General features: G+C 43.4%; 1 protein-coding gene across 1 annotated transcript; it reads left to right on the forward strand.

Moving 5' to 3' along the window:
• Nucleotides 1–3,051: 3,051 nt before the first annotated feature.
• DYNLT5 (dynein light chain Tctex-type family member 5) lies at nt 3,052–16,246 on the forward strand (the record flags this gene model as incomplete). Its single annotated transcript, XM_080922038.1, has 4 exons — nt 3,052–3,152; nt 7,254–7,345; nt 14,303–14,427; nt 16,043–16,246. 4 exons carry the CDS (start codon nt 3,052–3,054, stop codon nt 16,244–16,246), a joined length of 522 nt encoding a protein of 173 aa, XP_080778164.1.

Genomic DNA, 16,246 nt, shown 5'->3' on the forward strand with positions numbered 1-16,246 from the left:
AATGTCACTCTTCAAGTGACACCACAGGGAAACGTGAAAGCCTCACTGTGCTTCTCAGACAAACTCTCGGTTAAATAGAGGAGATCCTACTTCCCCCCAAGTTATTTCTACAAATGGGGAAATGATTGTTTTTGTTTTTAAGGCGAGCTAGCCTGTAACCCAATATGTGGATCAGACTGGCATGGAATTTACAGTAACCCTCACATCTGCCCCCTTAGCTTTGAGAAAAGAGGCATGCGCCGCTCTGACCGTGGGATTTTGAGTTTTGGTTCTTGTGTCTGACGGATTGTTTTAGAGATGAGTGTGACCTGGTACCTTGTGCCAGTGACATGGGCACAGTCCAGATAGAAGACTGGGAATGGAAAGCTAGAGAGCATGAAGCACGTAGAAGAAAGAATAGGAGAGAGGAAGCCCCGCCCCCATACACTAGGTACCACCAGCAGCACTGCCGCCACCAACGTGTTCTTGAATCCACACTCCTCTACCTCAGCCTCCCAAGCACTTGGGTTATAATTACACACTACCATACCTAGTGGAAAGTGATCTTAAATAAGATCCCAACATGAAAACATAAACCGAAAAAAAAAAAAAAAAAAACCCTAAAACTTTTTTGATAAGTAGAACGTCAACAAAATGAAGTTCTTTAACAATGTATATAATAATATAGTTGAAAAGCCGCTAGGATAGCTATATACTGGTGTAGAGTTGCATGCTAACAAGAAAAAGGGAAGCCAGTCTTTAACTAGAGTCAGAGGAGATGGCAGGGCCTACAAGGGAAGCCGAAGGCCAAGAAGAGCAAGAGGAAATACACAAGCACACTGGAAGCCAGAGCCGTATACCTCAGAGCAAGGTGCCTTCTGCACCTCTACTGATAGCAAACATTGATGAGGCCAGTGAGAATTAAAACAGAGCCAGCTGTTCAGTGCACACATCGGATGGGCAATAATAATAAACTTGAAAATAATAAAACATTAAGTTCTGTAGAGGCAGAGAGCTTCATTCCTTTTGTGTTTCCTAGTGTGGCATCTCAAAGACAGAACAGTACCTGGGCACAAAACTGTCCTTCGTGAAATATGTTGGTCAGTGAGTGAGCAATTATTGCATTGTGTGAATTCTTGAGTAATTATGTCCTTTTGCTCTCAAATAAATTATGCTTACAAGCACTTTATATAGTAATTCCGGAGTGACTTGTAAGATGAATTTACAACCTAGAAAAAGTGTTTATTCAAGTGTTTGGTTCAAAGCAAGCTCTAGTTTATCCTCCTTATTGAAAAGGTCCCTTTGCATCTATTCCAAAAGCAAAAGGAATGGAGAAGGAGGAGGAATAGGGAGGAGCGTGGGGTTTCCTCTGCACTGAAAATCTGGTGTGGCTGGCCACACCCCTCATTGATGACTTCACAGTTATGTGAGGTAGCCAGGGCTCAGACACACCTTTGAAACCACGACTTCTTCAGGCCCTGCCGGAATCTATTATCTGGCCTTGGCCTCCAGCTCCCTTCCTCTCTGAAGAGCACTAGCCCATAACCTCAGAGCTGGCCCTACCCTCTTGCCCACACCCATGACTGTTCTGTCAATCTCCCGTTCTAGGTTTACTTCCTTCAGGCCAGGGTTAGACTCTTCACCGGAGGTAGGTGTATTCTTTGTCCTTCAAAAACAACCCATTTTGTTGGGGGGGGGGGGCAATGCTTTCCATGAGACGATGCCTTCTGCTGCTTTCTCATTTTTTTAATGTGTGAAAGTTTTCAGCTCCTGTTTCCACAATAACCTTCTAGAAAGTAGGCCCAATGGGATAGCATGAAACTGCGTGATTTCCATAAAGTTTCTTTGTCTGAAGAAGCACCGTCTACTTCTTGGAAAAGAACTTGCATGCTTAAGGTCTTAGACATAATCAGAAAATCCATAGATAGTCTTAGTCCCCAGTTAAGCAAGGCTCTTTGTATATTGTATCTTACACTCTATTTCATGTTCCTAGAGCATAGATGTCTAATTTTAGATGTATCTTTTGTAATATCATTACTCTGGACTCTGTCAGATACACTATAGGCAATAAATTCTTGTTTAAAAGCATTTTTAAAAAAATTTTTTGCTTTTTTTAATTAAAAAAAAAAAAAAAAAAAACATACAGAACCTATACCTATACCTTTCTTTTCTCTGTGTACTACAATGTCTATCCACTAGGAGGCACCACATGACCTTAATGACAAGCTCCCACTCTTACTGAAAGCACTCTTAGGGACATGGGTGACCACCAGTTACAATGCTTGTTCTCAACAGTAATTCTTATTTCAAGAAACCTGAATACCGTTCTGTCCTCAAACGTAGCTCATGCACTTCCAAGCTCAGCCTGGATTTTTACATGAAGCTGCACACATTTTGACTTAGAAATACCTTTGTATAAGATATACTTCCTTTCTCCTTTCTCTTATCATGAATCTGTTGTTGAATGCTTGCACCCGTTTTTTTAGACCAGATGCTCAGCACATGCCTGAGGCCAGTACTTGGGAAACAAAGGTGGGGAGGATCACAGTTGGAGCAACTCCCAAGCCAGTCAGGACTACACAGCAAGGCACTGTCTCAATGAACTAAGATAAAATTGACTGTGCCATTCTCCAGGCAAGGAAACTGTGCATCACAGAACTGGACCTCATCCACTTGTAGTGTTGGGACATGTAGCCAATATGCTCACTGTATTTACACCTGAAGGTGAACATTTAACTGCATTTAATGAACAGGGCACGTGCTTTACTTTACCAAGTGCTCGACTGTTGTTGTTTGTATCTACATCATTACTCAAGGGATGAACGTATTATTTTAAAAGGTTCCGCATTCTCTTTCGTCTCTCCATTTTCGATCCATCGAATGCTGAGCTATAACTAACTATCAGACCATGGCTCTTCAGGATGAGTAAAGAGCTAGGTGAGCCTCAGGGAGGCCCCACCTCCTATCCTTGGGTTAGTTCCTTTTCTGTCACTGTGATAAAACACCTTGGTCAAGGCATCTTATGGAAGGACGGTGTCTGAGTTTACGGTTCCAGGGGGGTAAATAGCCATCATGGCGCAGAGACATGGGAGCAAGCAGCAGGCACAGCGGCTGGAGCAGGGTGCTGAGAGCTCACATCGTGAACCACGAGCACAAGGCAGAGAGAACAACCTGTGAGTATGGCCGTAGCCCTCCAAGTCCGTCAGCAGTGACAGGCGTCCCCCACCAAGGCTATACCTCCTCAACCTCCTCCAAACAGTGCCACCAACTGGGGACCAAATGTTCAAATGCCAGAGCCTTTGAGGAATATTCTCATTCAACACACTATGGTCTTCATACTGGGAAAGAGACAAACATAAACATGATGCTTGAAAGTAAAAGTGTAGGCTGGAGAAATGCTTCAAGGGTTAAGATCATGCGCTGGTCTGCCAGAAGAGCCAAATGCAGTTCCCAGCACCCACATCAGCTCATAACCTCCTTTAACTGCAGTTTTAGTGGGATCCAAAGTCCCTGACCTTCATGGCCACCCAAGAACATGTACACACACACACACACACACACACACACACACACACACACACACGCAACACTTAAAAATAATAATAATAAAGTTAACATTTTAAAAAATTGTTCCTGAAGTTGTAGTCTACTAAAGACATGATCAGCCTTGAAAGTGCAGAAAGAAAGCAATAGGTTACCCAGGCATTTTCCTCTGTGTGATCAAGATAGCCAGGCTTCTAGTACAACAGCCAAGATCTTTGCAAGGCCTCATCTCTCCCCAACAAAACTGGGCAAGTTCCCTTCACACAGCTGACCCCATTGATCTTCTAGTGGAGTCTGTTTCAACAAGTGTCTGCCAGTAACATCTAATGCTTCCAATAATGCCATTTTAAATCACATACGAAACAGTGCCCTAAACAAAAGGGAAACATGTTTTTATCCTACGTAAAAGAAGGGCAGTTCAGAGACCTAGGCTACTGTTCTTATCCAGTCCAGGAATCAAGAGTCCTGGAAACCCTGCCGTCCACCACACATTCTAGTAACAGGGGAAACTGAAGACCAGCGACTAGTTAGCTTACGTTTGTTGATTTGTGGTTTGGTTGTGTTGTTTTGTTTTGAGAAATCTTCCTCAAATTTCTCCCCAGTCAGTTCTGGTCTCATCACACTGGTTTGTAAGCCACAGATCTCCAGCAATACAAAAAGGGACCAAGAGTTTGCCTTCATTGAGACAGAGATGTTCCTGCCATTTAGAGCCCTGTTGCCAAGAAAGAGGAGCAACAAACTGGCAATCCCTGTCACATGTCAATTAAAAGTTCCCTTATAATAGTGGTAGACTGGGAGCAATTTAAATGGCCTGGAGAAGAAATGGTTATGTGAAACACAAAATGTTTGTATATTAAGCTAATATTTTAAATATGACTGCATATTTGCTAATGACATAGAAACTTTGTAGGATGCAGTTTCAAGCAAAAACTAAAACAAAATAGGATTGTATGTATAAAATCATACACCTGAAAACATTCTTTTAATATTAACAGTCCTTACCTAAGCACTGGGGTTAGTAATGTAATTTTACTCTGCCCTTTTCTATGTGTTTTGCGTGTTTTACAAAGAACATATGGGATTTACATGATTACTGTGCAAAGAAAAGGACACTAGAGGTTTGGGAGAAGCTCAACAGGTAAAGCCCTCGTTACACAAGTGTAAGGACTGGGGTTTGAATTCCCAGAACTTGTAAAAGCCAGATGGATGTGAGAACTACCTTTAATGCCAGGGGATTGTGAGGGAAAGCAAAGAGGAGAGACACCCAGAGAAAGCCACACTGGATGACTTGGGAGCTCAGGTTCAGCAAGGGACCCTGCCTCCATTTATAAGGTGGAGAGGATCAAGAAAGACATCTGACATCAACTGGCTTCTATATGCATCTGCACATACACACACACACACAAACATACACTTATATATACATTTAGATACACATTTACACATTCACACACCTATACACACACATACAGACATTTAACCATATACACACACACATACATATGCATGTTTACACACACATTCACACTTAAGCATACACACATTTACACACACATACACACACACTCTTATACATACACACTTACACATTCACACACACAAACACACACACACACACAGAGAGAGAGAGAGAGAGATGCAAAACAAGACTCCAAGAAACCATCTTTAATAATTCAAAAACAAACCAGCCTCTAAAACTTTTAATCTGTAAGTCAGACTTCAACCGTCAGTGTTTTGAGAACTGCCTAGTAGACACCATTTTCACAGCAATAATATCGTGAAGGGCACTGGCCACGAGGCTTTCATAACCCTAAGCAGAACAGTAGTGAGAGTGGTTGTTCCTTTTGTAACTTAAGGCCAGCGGATAGGAATTATACATCACTCTGCTTTCTGTGAATTTTCACTGTGATACCAGGAGATGGTGAAGGCTTACGCCAACTCCTCCTGCATGCTGCACGCAGCACACACATAGATGAGAACTGCAGCCATGGTCCCCACTAGTTATTGTCCTCCTCTCACTCTGTCTGCTGTACGCACACATTAAGCCTTCCACTGGGAGATAAATGAATATTTGAAATCAAAGCCTGCCTCCCCTACGTGTGTGACAGTAAGTCCTTGGCCTCGTTTCTTTTCCTCTCTAAACTGGAGAGAATGATGGCTTCTTTACAGCATCAAAGGACACTGGAAAGATCAAATAAAATAGCTGATAGGCAGGCACTGTGTTGCCAAATTGAAAGCAGCATGCATAATGCTGGGCACATAGAGTCGTCACAGAATCTCAAGCTTCTGCAGTGCGGTTGGGTTTCATAGGCAGAAGCTGCCTATCATCTTCGGCCCTGCCCACAACACCTGTAGCCACAATGGCCTAACAGGGTGGTTGCTACTTCAAAGACAGCAGGAAATTGAGAAAAGCAGGTGTTAGAAGGAAGAGGGTGGAATCACCACCACAAAGATATGATGACAAAGGCAGCCAGAATGTCACCAGGCTCTTGGACTGTGTGTGAGTGAGCTTTAATTTGTCCTGAGAACTACATTGTACTAAAGGACATTAAGAAAATAGACTCAGTGCAATTTTCTCAAAATGTCAATTTGCAGATTCCACTAATTTTAAACATCTAACAAACTAAATATTCTAAACTTGTCATGAACAAAGAAGAGAAAAGAATCCCAATGATTAAAAACAGATGAGCTGGGCACAGCGCAAGCTTTCAATCCTGACCCTCAGAAGGCAAAGGCAGGTCAATCTCTGAGAGTTCAAGGCCAGCCTAGTCTACATAGTTCCTGACTAGCCAGAGCTATTTAGTGAGACCCTATCTTGAAAAACCCAAATAACTCTTATCCAATTAGAACAAAAAGATAAAAAGATAACCATACATTCACACCCATAGATAGAAATGCTCACACACACACACACACACACACACACACACAGAGAGAGAGAGAGAGAGAGAGAGAGAGAGAGAGAGAGAGAGAGAACGGCGTCTTTCTTAACCTCCATCTCCGCAGATGGAGAGACTTTGGGGTAGAACGTTGTAGCTCATTAGTCCCACTTGGTTTTTGCTGAGCTAGGTTGAATTACACAGTGCCAGAGCTCATCAGGGGCTCCTCCTTGCTTGGGTTTCTCGTTCCACACCTGGATCAGATCATATTGCCTTGGAGACCAAGCCTCTTTAATGCTGAGAAAAAGGTGACCGACACCCATTGACTTCTTAGAGTTTAGGTGACTTGAGGTTTCTCTCACCACATAGGTGAGTGAGTAGGTGAGTGTCCTGTTTCTGTTTTTATTCTGAAGGGATTTGGTGGAACTTCTCAGGATGATCTTTTTATAATACCCTTTGTCTGTATGAATTTGTTTCTCAACACGTTAAGCTTCTTAATACACCCCCAAGCCCCATTTGGGAGCTTTGTTTACTGTGGGATATGCTTTTGTGTCTTTGTTAGGGGACTCCACTGACAATGGCTTTTGAAACACTCTTTGCACTACCCCATAGACTTAGGTCAGCACCTGCTCTGACTTCCACCATGACCTGAGTCCCAGTAACTTCTCTGCATCTCTCTGTACTCCCATCTCTAAAGTGTTTCAGACTATAAATAAGCCATTGGGCTATGTATAGGGCTTATTGGAAACTTTCTTACAGTAAGTTTAGTATGTTTAAATGTACTCGGTTAAAGCAACGCTCTGTCTTGTTGACCTAGAAACTAATCACTAATGTTTCCTTCTCTGCTCCCAGTTCAGTCTGTACCGTGTCCCACTCAGATGAGCCCAGCCAGCGTGATGAGTCCTCTCGCCTTACGGTCCGGTTGGGAAACACCTACCAGTTAGGTATGCTGTTCTGTCATTTGTCCACATGCTAAACCTCCTCTTCAGTGACCAGCGCTGGCTTAGCTGTAGCCTGTCATTGTCTTCGGTCCTAGATAAGGGACCTTGATTTGAGGGAGTGGGTGGTGAATTACAGAGTTACCGTCTTGCTTTGAAAAATTGAAGCAATAATTATTTCCTTTAAAACAAAACAAATCAGGCTCGCCTAAGTCTCAAATGAATCTCCAGATGCCACAAATGTGTATGATATATGGTTGAGTTCAGGTTCACTCGGTATTTCTTGTGAGACAGACAGACAGAGAAAGGGGGGGCAAAGACAGAGACAGACAGAGACAGAGACAGAGAGAAAGAGATGTGATGTGCATTGATGTTTATTCTTCAAAACCAGCCAAGGTTGTTGGTGGTGTAGAAAAAAAAACCCTTAGAGCAGAGGCAGCCCACTGTGGTCCCCTGTTGACAAAGATGTTTATCTACTGCCATTGAGGTTTTGGGTCTCTGAAAACAAAGGGCTTCACACCTGCCTGTGTGCTCCCAGGTGGAGTCCACTACAAACGCCTTTTTCCACTCCTGTTTCTTTACAGACCTAGTGTTTGCTTTAAGTGTGTGCCTGCCTATGATTATCTGAATTCACACATAATTGCTGCCCTACATAAATTCCACAGGGGCTTACCAAGAAGCACAGAAGGACTCTGTGGGCCATGGTTATTCCACCTGTGGCCTGGTAAACCCAAGAAAATTATAAACCATCACCCTGCCCCTGCTAGGCCTTATAGCCAGTTTTCTGCGGTGATCCCAATACTATTTAAGTAAGAGACACAGCATCCGTCTTGGTCTTTTTATGGACAGCCCTCGAATTTCAATCTGAGAAGCTGTAATTACTTAGATAAAAGGGCAAACACACTGTAACTTTAGATGTGTTTATGTGATGTGTATACTGTTGTGGTTGACTGACACCCCCAGTTCAATACTACAAGCTCCAGGTTAGGCTGCTAGCATTTGCCACTGCTTGTGGTAGACAGTAAATGTTCCTACCATCCAGTTTGCTTTAGTGGTATTTCTAAGTCCGACTGCTGCCCTTAGCTTCTGTAGTCAACAGCCTGAGTTTGGGTCAGGTTTTCTCCAATTTGAAACTGTTTGTTTTTGAGACACCATTTCTCTATGTAACCCTGACTGTCCAGGAACTAGCTCTACAGACCCACATCTCTGCCTCTTGAGTGCTGGGATTAAGGGGATGGGCCACCACTGTCTGGCTTATTAATCAAAGGTTCTTAATCACTGGTCGCCTGTGACTTTGGGTCTAATGCTATGAAAAAAGGCCTAGAATCCAGTTGCATCAAGATAAAGCAGTTTAAATTCAAATCCCCATGTTTCTTTCATAGTCGCCTCCCTCCCCCCCAAAACACACACACAATTGCTTCCCACAAATAGACTAAGCTTCAGAAGTGCTGACCTTTGGGTAAAGGTTGACTGTCACCCTCACTCCCCACTCTAGTACATCAAGCTGACATAAGACAATCTTTACTAAAGGTTCATTAGTCCAAAGCAAACAAACCCACGGGTAAGTAGAATTGGAGGTACAGTTTAGTTCTTAATAGAGCTCACTGGATGCTTTTGGAAGCAGACTTAATCTAGCACTATGGCCTTTCATCATTAAGACTGGAGAGGTGGTTCTGTGGATGAGAGCTCACCACGACAGCACCATCCAAACCCATCTTAAGTTATGTGTTTTTAGACTAAATGATTAAAGCTACCATAAATAAAATGACACATGGATACAGTTCATGAGGGGAACAAGTAGACACAGGAAGCTGTCTGTCTTAGGATAAAGCACCACTTAACCCTTCCTCATTAACCACAGAGAAGAGAGAATGAAAGAAAACACAGCAGCCGGAAGTACCTCTGCCCGAGCTACCCCCAGGAAGGTGATATTTAAGCAAAGCACCCGAAAATCGTGGCTTTCTTTGTGTGTAAATGACACAAAGGTCTGCAGGTCACAGGGATGCCCTGAGAACTGCTGAGGGGGTTTACATACATCGCTTGCCATTCACTGGAACTGCTGCTGAGAGGAACAAACTAGGGCCTTCCCACCAGTCACTGAGGTCTCTGTTTTATTCAAGGTGATTCCCATAAATTACAGAGTAAGTTTTGCACTGAGTGGATTTTTTTTTTCTAGAGCTCAGGTTAAAATTGGGTAGCTTTTTTTTTTTTTTTTTTTTTTTTTTTTTTTTTTTTTTTTGAAGATGGTGACTCTGTCTTCAGACACACCAGAAGAAAGGCATCAGATCCCATTACAAATGGTTGTGAGCCACCATGCGGTTGGTGGGAATTGAACTCAGGACCTTTGGAAAAGCAGCCAGTGCTCTAAACTACTAAGCCATCTCTCCAGCCCCCATTTTTTTTTCTTAGTACTATGACAAAATACAGTACCAAACAATGTAGGAAGGAAGGGTTTCTTTTGGCTCACAGTTTGAGGGTACCAGGAAAGCCTGGCAGGAGGAGGCTGTTCACTCACATCTGGGCAGATTCAAAAAAGATAAAAGTGTTCTTAAGGCTTTTCCTTTCCCCCTTTTTATTCATTCAATCCGGGACTGTAGCCACTGCAGTGGTCTAACCATTTAAAATCTATTTCATCTCCTTAAATCTTAGCACAAAATAATCAAGAGTGACTCTTTCACGTTTTTGTTTTAATCTCAGTCAGCTCCTGCTGGCCTTGAAGTGCTGACCCTCTCCAGTCTTCTCTCTCAACTGTGGGGTGCCAGGCCCAACTTAGAGTAATTCTTGTTATCTCAACCAGGGGAAGTCATGGCGCAGACAGCTTACTGCTTTTGGAGGTTTTTGTTTGTTTGTTTTGTTATGTTGTGTTTTTTTTTTTTTTAGTTTAGTTTTTGTTTTTCAGATCTTGAAATCCATAACATTTTCTTCCTGGGGAGGGGGGAGGAGCAGGTGGGGGGGAATCTCAGAATGAAGAGGACAGGGTTTGTTGATTGCATTAGTTGTCACTGAACTTCAGGAGTTAACCTTGCCTCTGCCTCCATCTCTTTGAATGCTCACCTCTGAGTTTAAGCAAGGTGACAGGTGATTCTGGATGTGTAAAGAAAGGACCAGTGCGATGTGAGGAATGAGGCTTCATTACCATATAGAAAAATAGTTTGAAAACCAGGCTCACACTTGTAAGACAGAGGGGGACACAGTGTTCGGAAAAGACAGTAGTACAACACATCATGGCAGTTTGGGGAACCAAGCTCCCCCTATCCCAGATGTTCTTTCTGTCGCTAATGTGCACCAGCTTTCTTCTTGTGCTGTGGCCTTCCTTCCAACCTCCAGCAATGTGACCTCTGGCAGTTTCTGGGGGCTATAAATCATGGCTTTTGCTACAAGGAAGAGGCTGCCTTGTTTTTCTACCCACGTCTACTTTGAAGTAAAGCTTTGAAGACAGTGCTCTTGTGGCCTGTCTAGAGCTGTGTGGCCCCAGCCAATCACCTGCACGCTGCACTTGGGCTCACAGGTGGCCCTGATAGCTCCAGTGCTCCATGGTGACAAAAGGGGGAGGATCCATTCCAGATGGGCAGATGCTGCTCTCATGGGTGGGAGGGCGCAAGGAGCACTGTGCCGACCAATATATCTGCATTCGAAGAATTATCCATTTTCTAAATGTAATGAGAATGGGTGCCTTAATGTAAAGCAAAATGGATTCCCTGGGACTAATATTGGCCAAGTAAGGTCATGTGATGTGAGTGCTTGGTAGGATGGGGTGTCTATCTGGATGACATATAGTCCAGGCTAGTGACATAGTCTAATATTTCCAATACAAAGGAGAAAGTCACCTTCAAAATTAACTTTTCTCAATAGGAGTATATAAGTGAGATTCTCTTTTAAAGTACTTTTATTAGTTTGTTGAGCATTTTCAAGCACTGTGTCTCCACCCCCAATTCCTTCTCCTAACCTCCTCCCAGATCCATCCCCACCCCAAACCCATTGACTGCAGTATATGTTGTCCAGTTATTCCTGCATGTGGGACCACATTCCTGCATCCAGAGGAGCCTAGTGGACAAGCCTTAGAGGCTTGCCCCTCCCCCGGCAGCTATCAGCTATCCACAGCTCCCCAGGTAAAGGTAGGAGTACAGTAGAAGCTTATAAGAAATGCACAGAGACCTGAGGGCACCCAAGCTTGCTGTAGGGGAATTTGCCTCTGATACTCAATCTCTGCCTTCTAGGATCAGGAACAGGACCTGGTTCCAATCTGATTCTCAGGTTGGTAACTGCTTAAGATTTCTGCTGAGCAGGTGTCTTAGCTGAGACATTTGTATCATGTTTCCTTTGCTCGGTCCCCACCTGATTTATTTTTTCTGTCAAAGTCACCCACTATGCACAGGTTGGTCTCACAGTCACTGTGTGTCCTAGACAGGCCTTAAACCTTTCCAGTGCTTACATTACAAGCATGTACCTCCTTGTCTGGCTTTCTAGCCTGATTTAAATTGGACTAAATCACTCTTATATCATCAAAATAAAAATTCTCTTAATGAGTCTCAGGAGGCTGACCTCACTGGACTGCAGTCATGCGCTGTAACTTACTTTTGGGAAAAGCCAACAAAGCTTCAGCAGAAATGGGAGAAGTGTAAGGCCTGGGGATTTGCCTCCCTGGCACCCTGCCATGACTTCCTCTCAGACTGGTTACATCTCTCAGCCAAGGGACAGAGCACTCTTAAGGGAGCCATTCTCGTTCAGCTATGCTGGGATCTAGTCCAGGCTCCCTTCCTGGATTGCTTAGGCCTAGGGTGGCAATGTTTCCTCTGGTGGAAGGTGACAACCCTATCGCTTGTAATTTCCTTTGTTCTCTCAGACCTCCCCAAAGGGGCCTTTCATTAAATCCTCTTAGAATTGTCAGAACAGTGCTGTGCCTTGCTTCCTTGCCTACCTGATAACAGGCATTTCAAATAAACACTAGTAGATAATGTTAACTATGGAAAGAGAATTGGATAGCATTCTCGATTGCCCTGGAGGAATTCAGCAATTCTCCAGCCCCTGGATACCAAGCCTTGGCACCTTATGTATGCCAAGTAGAAGCACGGCAGATACCAGAAAGATAATACAGATAATCCCAGGGATACCAGAGGGCAGCCCACTTATCTGAAGCTTTGATCTGAACATGGATGAAATGTGGTTGAGTTTTAAAGCCAGGTAAACCTGGACATCTAGTTCCAGCTTGTTACTGTGTGACTCTGGGCTTACAGCTCCATTTTCCCATGAATGGAACATAAACAGCAGAGAGAGAGAGTCCCCCAAAGATCTACTGAAAGATATTGTAAGATAAATGCACGCGTATTACAGCCCCTGACACATGTGTGGTCAGCGAAAGGTAAGTATTTGTGTAGTGATTTTTATCTGTAAAATGTTTAAATCCACTAAGCCCAGAAATCCTCCCTAAGCATTGAGTTAGACTCTGAGGACAAAACCCTCTTGTGTTCATCGTTGCTTTCCGCCTTTTTGGATTTTTTTGAACAGTGTATTATTTTTACTACATTTATTCCTGTGTGTGCATTTGTGCACACAAGTGTGCAAGCACTGCCACAGCACCCCCATGGAGGCCAGAGGACATTTGGAAGTTGGTTCTCTCCTTCCATCATGGGGGTCTTAGGGACTGAACTTAAATCGTCAGGGTTATCAGCAGGCACCCTAATTCTGAGCCACCTCACTGGCCCTGATTGTGATTCTATTACACTGCAGGCGTGCCTCACCCGTTTTCAGGTATCAAGCAAAGCAAAAGGGACCCGAGTGTCTTGAATAAGTGAGAAGTGTTAAGATTTGAGAGAGACAGGTGCCTGGAAAAAACATTTGAGCTGGAATTGAAACTTGAGTGTGAAAGGAAAAGTCACTGAAAGGAAAAGTCACAGGGCACCAGTGTTGTTAGAAGATGAAAGTCCCGGGTTTCGGCACCAATGTTAGGGGAAAGATGAGGAGAGTGGGGGGCGTATGGCCCATGGAGGTGTGGTGAGGCCTGGGGGCAAGGGAGATGCCTCTGGGGGGGGCCCATGTTGGGAATCCCTTCCCCCTGAGGGACCAGCCACACAACGGTATAGTACAGAAGAGTTTACTCAGGTCATGGGAGAATTAAGAGGGTAGTAGAAAAAGGGGGGTGGCGAGTAGAGGAGTAGAGGCAGGCCATGAGCATGTGGAGGGAAGGGAGGAAGGGAAGGGGAAGAGGAAGGATATGGGTGGGAGAGCAAGGGTGCAATAGGGCAAGAGACAAGAGAGCCAGGAGGCAAGAGAGAGAGGAGGGGTCAAGCAACCCCTTTTATAGTGTCAGGTCACTGGGGCGGAGCATACCTGGCTATTGCCAGGTAATTGAGAGGTGGGGTTTACAGAATCCCAACAGAGTGGACATGTCTTAAATGAACAGATGAGGATGCTCCGTTTGAAAGAGTGGACAAGGGTAAAGATGCGCAAGTATCTTTATATGACAAGCGGAGCCCGGGAGACTGGAGCAGCATGCACACAAGGAGCTATGGTGGCTGGAACAAGGCCACAAGACTGGTACTCACACATAGATAAGCCTCTCATAAGGAGAATGCCGTCTTAAGATCTAGGCTTTTCCAAGCAAATTTTCTGGCTGCAGTGAAATAGATCAGAGCAGCATGGGTGGAGTGTGGACACCAAGGAGGGGCCAATTAGAGAGGTGCTGAGGCTTTGAAGTCAGCAGCCACCAACACCAGAAAGGGAAGAAGCTTGTGGTGTGAACCTCACTACATTCCTGAGGGAACCCGGTAAATTCTGAGTTTGTTACCCCCCTACCTCCATTCTCTCCAGAAAAGCCTAACCCTAATTGTGACTTTTGTCTTCCTTAGCTGGTGTTCATCCCAATGACTAAAGGGTTTCATGTTTTAGTATTATTTACATGAACATATAAGGTAGGTAGGTATAATTAGAAATGACTTCTAAAGAAAATTCCCTGTGCATTTCTAGGTCCCACCAAACCTTTCCCCGTGGCCACTGTCAATCGTATTTTGGAAGATGTACTAACTACCCACCTACGAGAAGCACAGTATGACCCAGAATTTTGCAGACAAATGACTAAAACAATTTCTGAGGTACAGTGCAATTTACCCATTGTTTGCTCCAGCCACAATGTTTTCTGGAAGACAGCCCACCTTCTGATTTGTAAAAAAATAATTTATTTTTAGGATCAGTTCAATGGCATACTTATATTTTATAGAAATAGTTATTATACCATACACTATATCTGTGCATAGGTACATGTGTTTATGGTAAGCCTTTGTTTAAAACTATCATTATGTGTGTGATTTATGACAGATCTATTGCTTGTATATAACTGCTCCACTTTTTTTTCTACAAAAGGCTTATATTTTTATTATGTATGTGTGTGTCTGTGTGTGTGCACACATGCACACAAAGTGTGCATGCCACATGTGTGTGCAAGTGCTAGAGGAAGCAGATCCCCTGGGGTTAGTGTTACAAGTAGTTATGAGCTGCCTGCTGGGAATGCTGAGAATTCTGGGAATGCTGAGAATGCTGGGAATGCTGGGAATGCTGGGAATGCTGGGAATGGAACTGTAAGAGCAGAAAGTCCTCATAACTGCCAAGCTATTTTTCTAGGTCCTTGCCACTTTTTAAAAAACATCCTATATATTTGCATGATGTGTATGTATGGTCTGCATGCATGCTTCTGTATGTGAATGTGGGCAGGCACACGCCATTGCACACATGTAGGGGTAAAGGACAACCTCATGTGTTAGTCTTCACATCTCATCTCGTTTAAGAGTCTGCTGTTCACCTCAACATACACCAAGTTAGCTGGGATTGTCCTGTGTCTGTCCCATTTCCTTGTACGTATGCTGTGATCATAAATGCCCACTGCCATACCTAACTTTTACTTGGATTTGGGAGACTTGAACTCAGGTCCTCACACTTGTATGAGAGCTTTACCCATGAGCCATCACCTCACTGTTTTCCTTATTTTTGGTAAATAAACATGTTACGAGCTGTCTTCTCCTTGCCACAGGAACTTTTTAAGTGCTGTCGATTATGTATATCATGGTCTTTAGATACACTTCCATGTTTTATCAACTTCGATATATTTCATGATAGTTTCTTCTACTTTGGGTTTTCTATCTAACTCTGGGATAAATGTTTATGTCTATTATGTGGGAGATTTCGGATTATCTTTCTCTCTTTAGGCATGGAAACAAAAAATTGCCCTAGTCATAGCATTCCTTAAAGGGAAGCCATCTTCTACAAACTTCCAAAGAATGCAACAATCCCTTGAATTCTGCTCTGTAGATGACAAACTTTCTGTATGACTTGGAAAATGCCAGCAGCTTATTGCTACTGTTGTTACTTTGTTCCTGGATTCCTGTCCCATGAGGATAGTACTCGAAGGAAAGTTCACTCATGGTTCTGTGAGATACTGAAAGTATCTGCAATGTACCATGCTATTTTTTTTTTTAATTTGTATTTTTTAAAGTTGGCCTACAAAGGGATGAGCTTTAGTATGGTATTTTTACACACATCTGCTATTACACTCCTCTTTCCCATTGTGCTGTTCCTCCTCCCTGCCCTCCTCTTCTTGGTCCCCTTTGTCCTTCCCAAATTATCCTCTATTCTGCTTTTATATTATATACTGTGTTTAAAATTTTTAGATTTAATGTGACTGAATAACCTCCCCCCTCTTTTTTCAATTTCTAGGTTATTAAGACCCAGGTCAAGGAGTTAATGATTCCAAGGTATAAACTAATTGTGACAGTTTACATCGGACAACGGGACGATCAGAGCATACTTATTAGCAGCAGATGTCTCTGGGATCCTAAAAGTGACACCGTCTCGTCCTATACTTTCAAAAACCCTACTCTCTTTGCGCTCGCAAACGTCTATGCAGTTTACTTTGAGTGA

This window comes from Micromys minutus, assembly GCF_963924665.1.
Source record: "Micromys minutus genome assembly, chromosome: 9".
NCBI classification, from domain to species: Eukaryota; Metazoa; Chordata; class Mammalia; order Rodentia; family Muridae; genus Micromys; species Micromys minutus.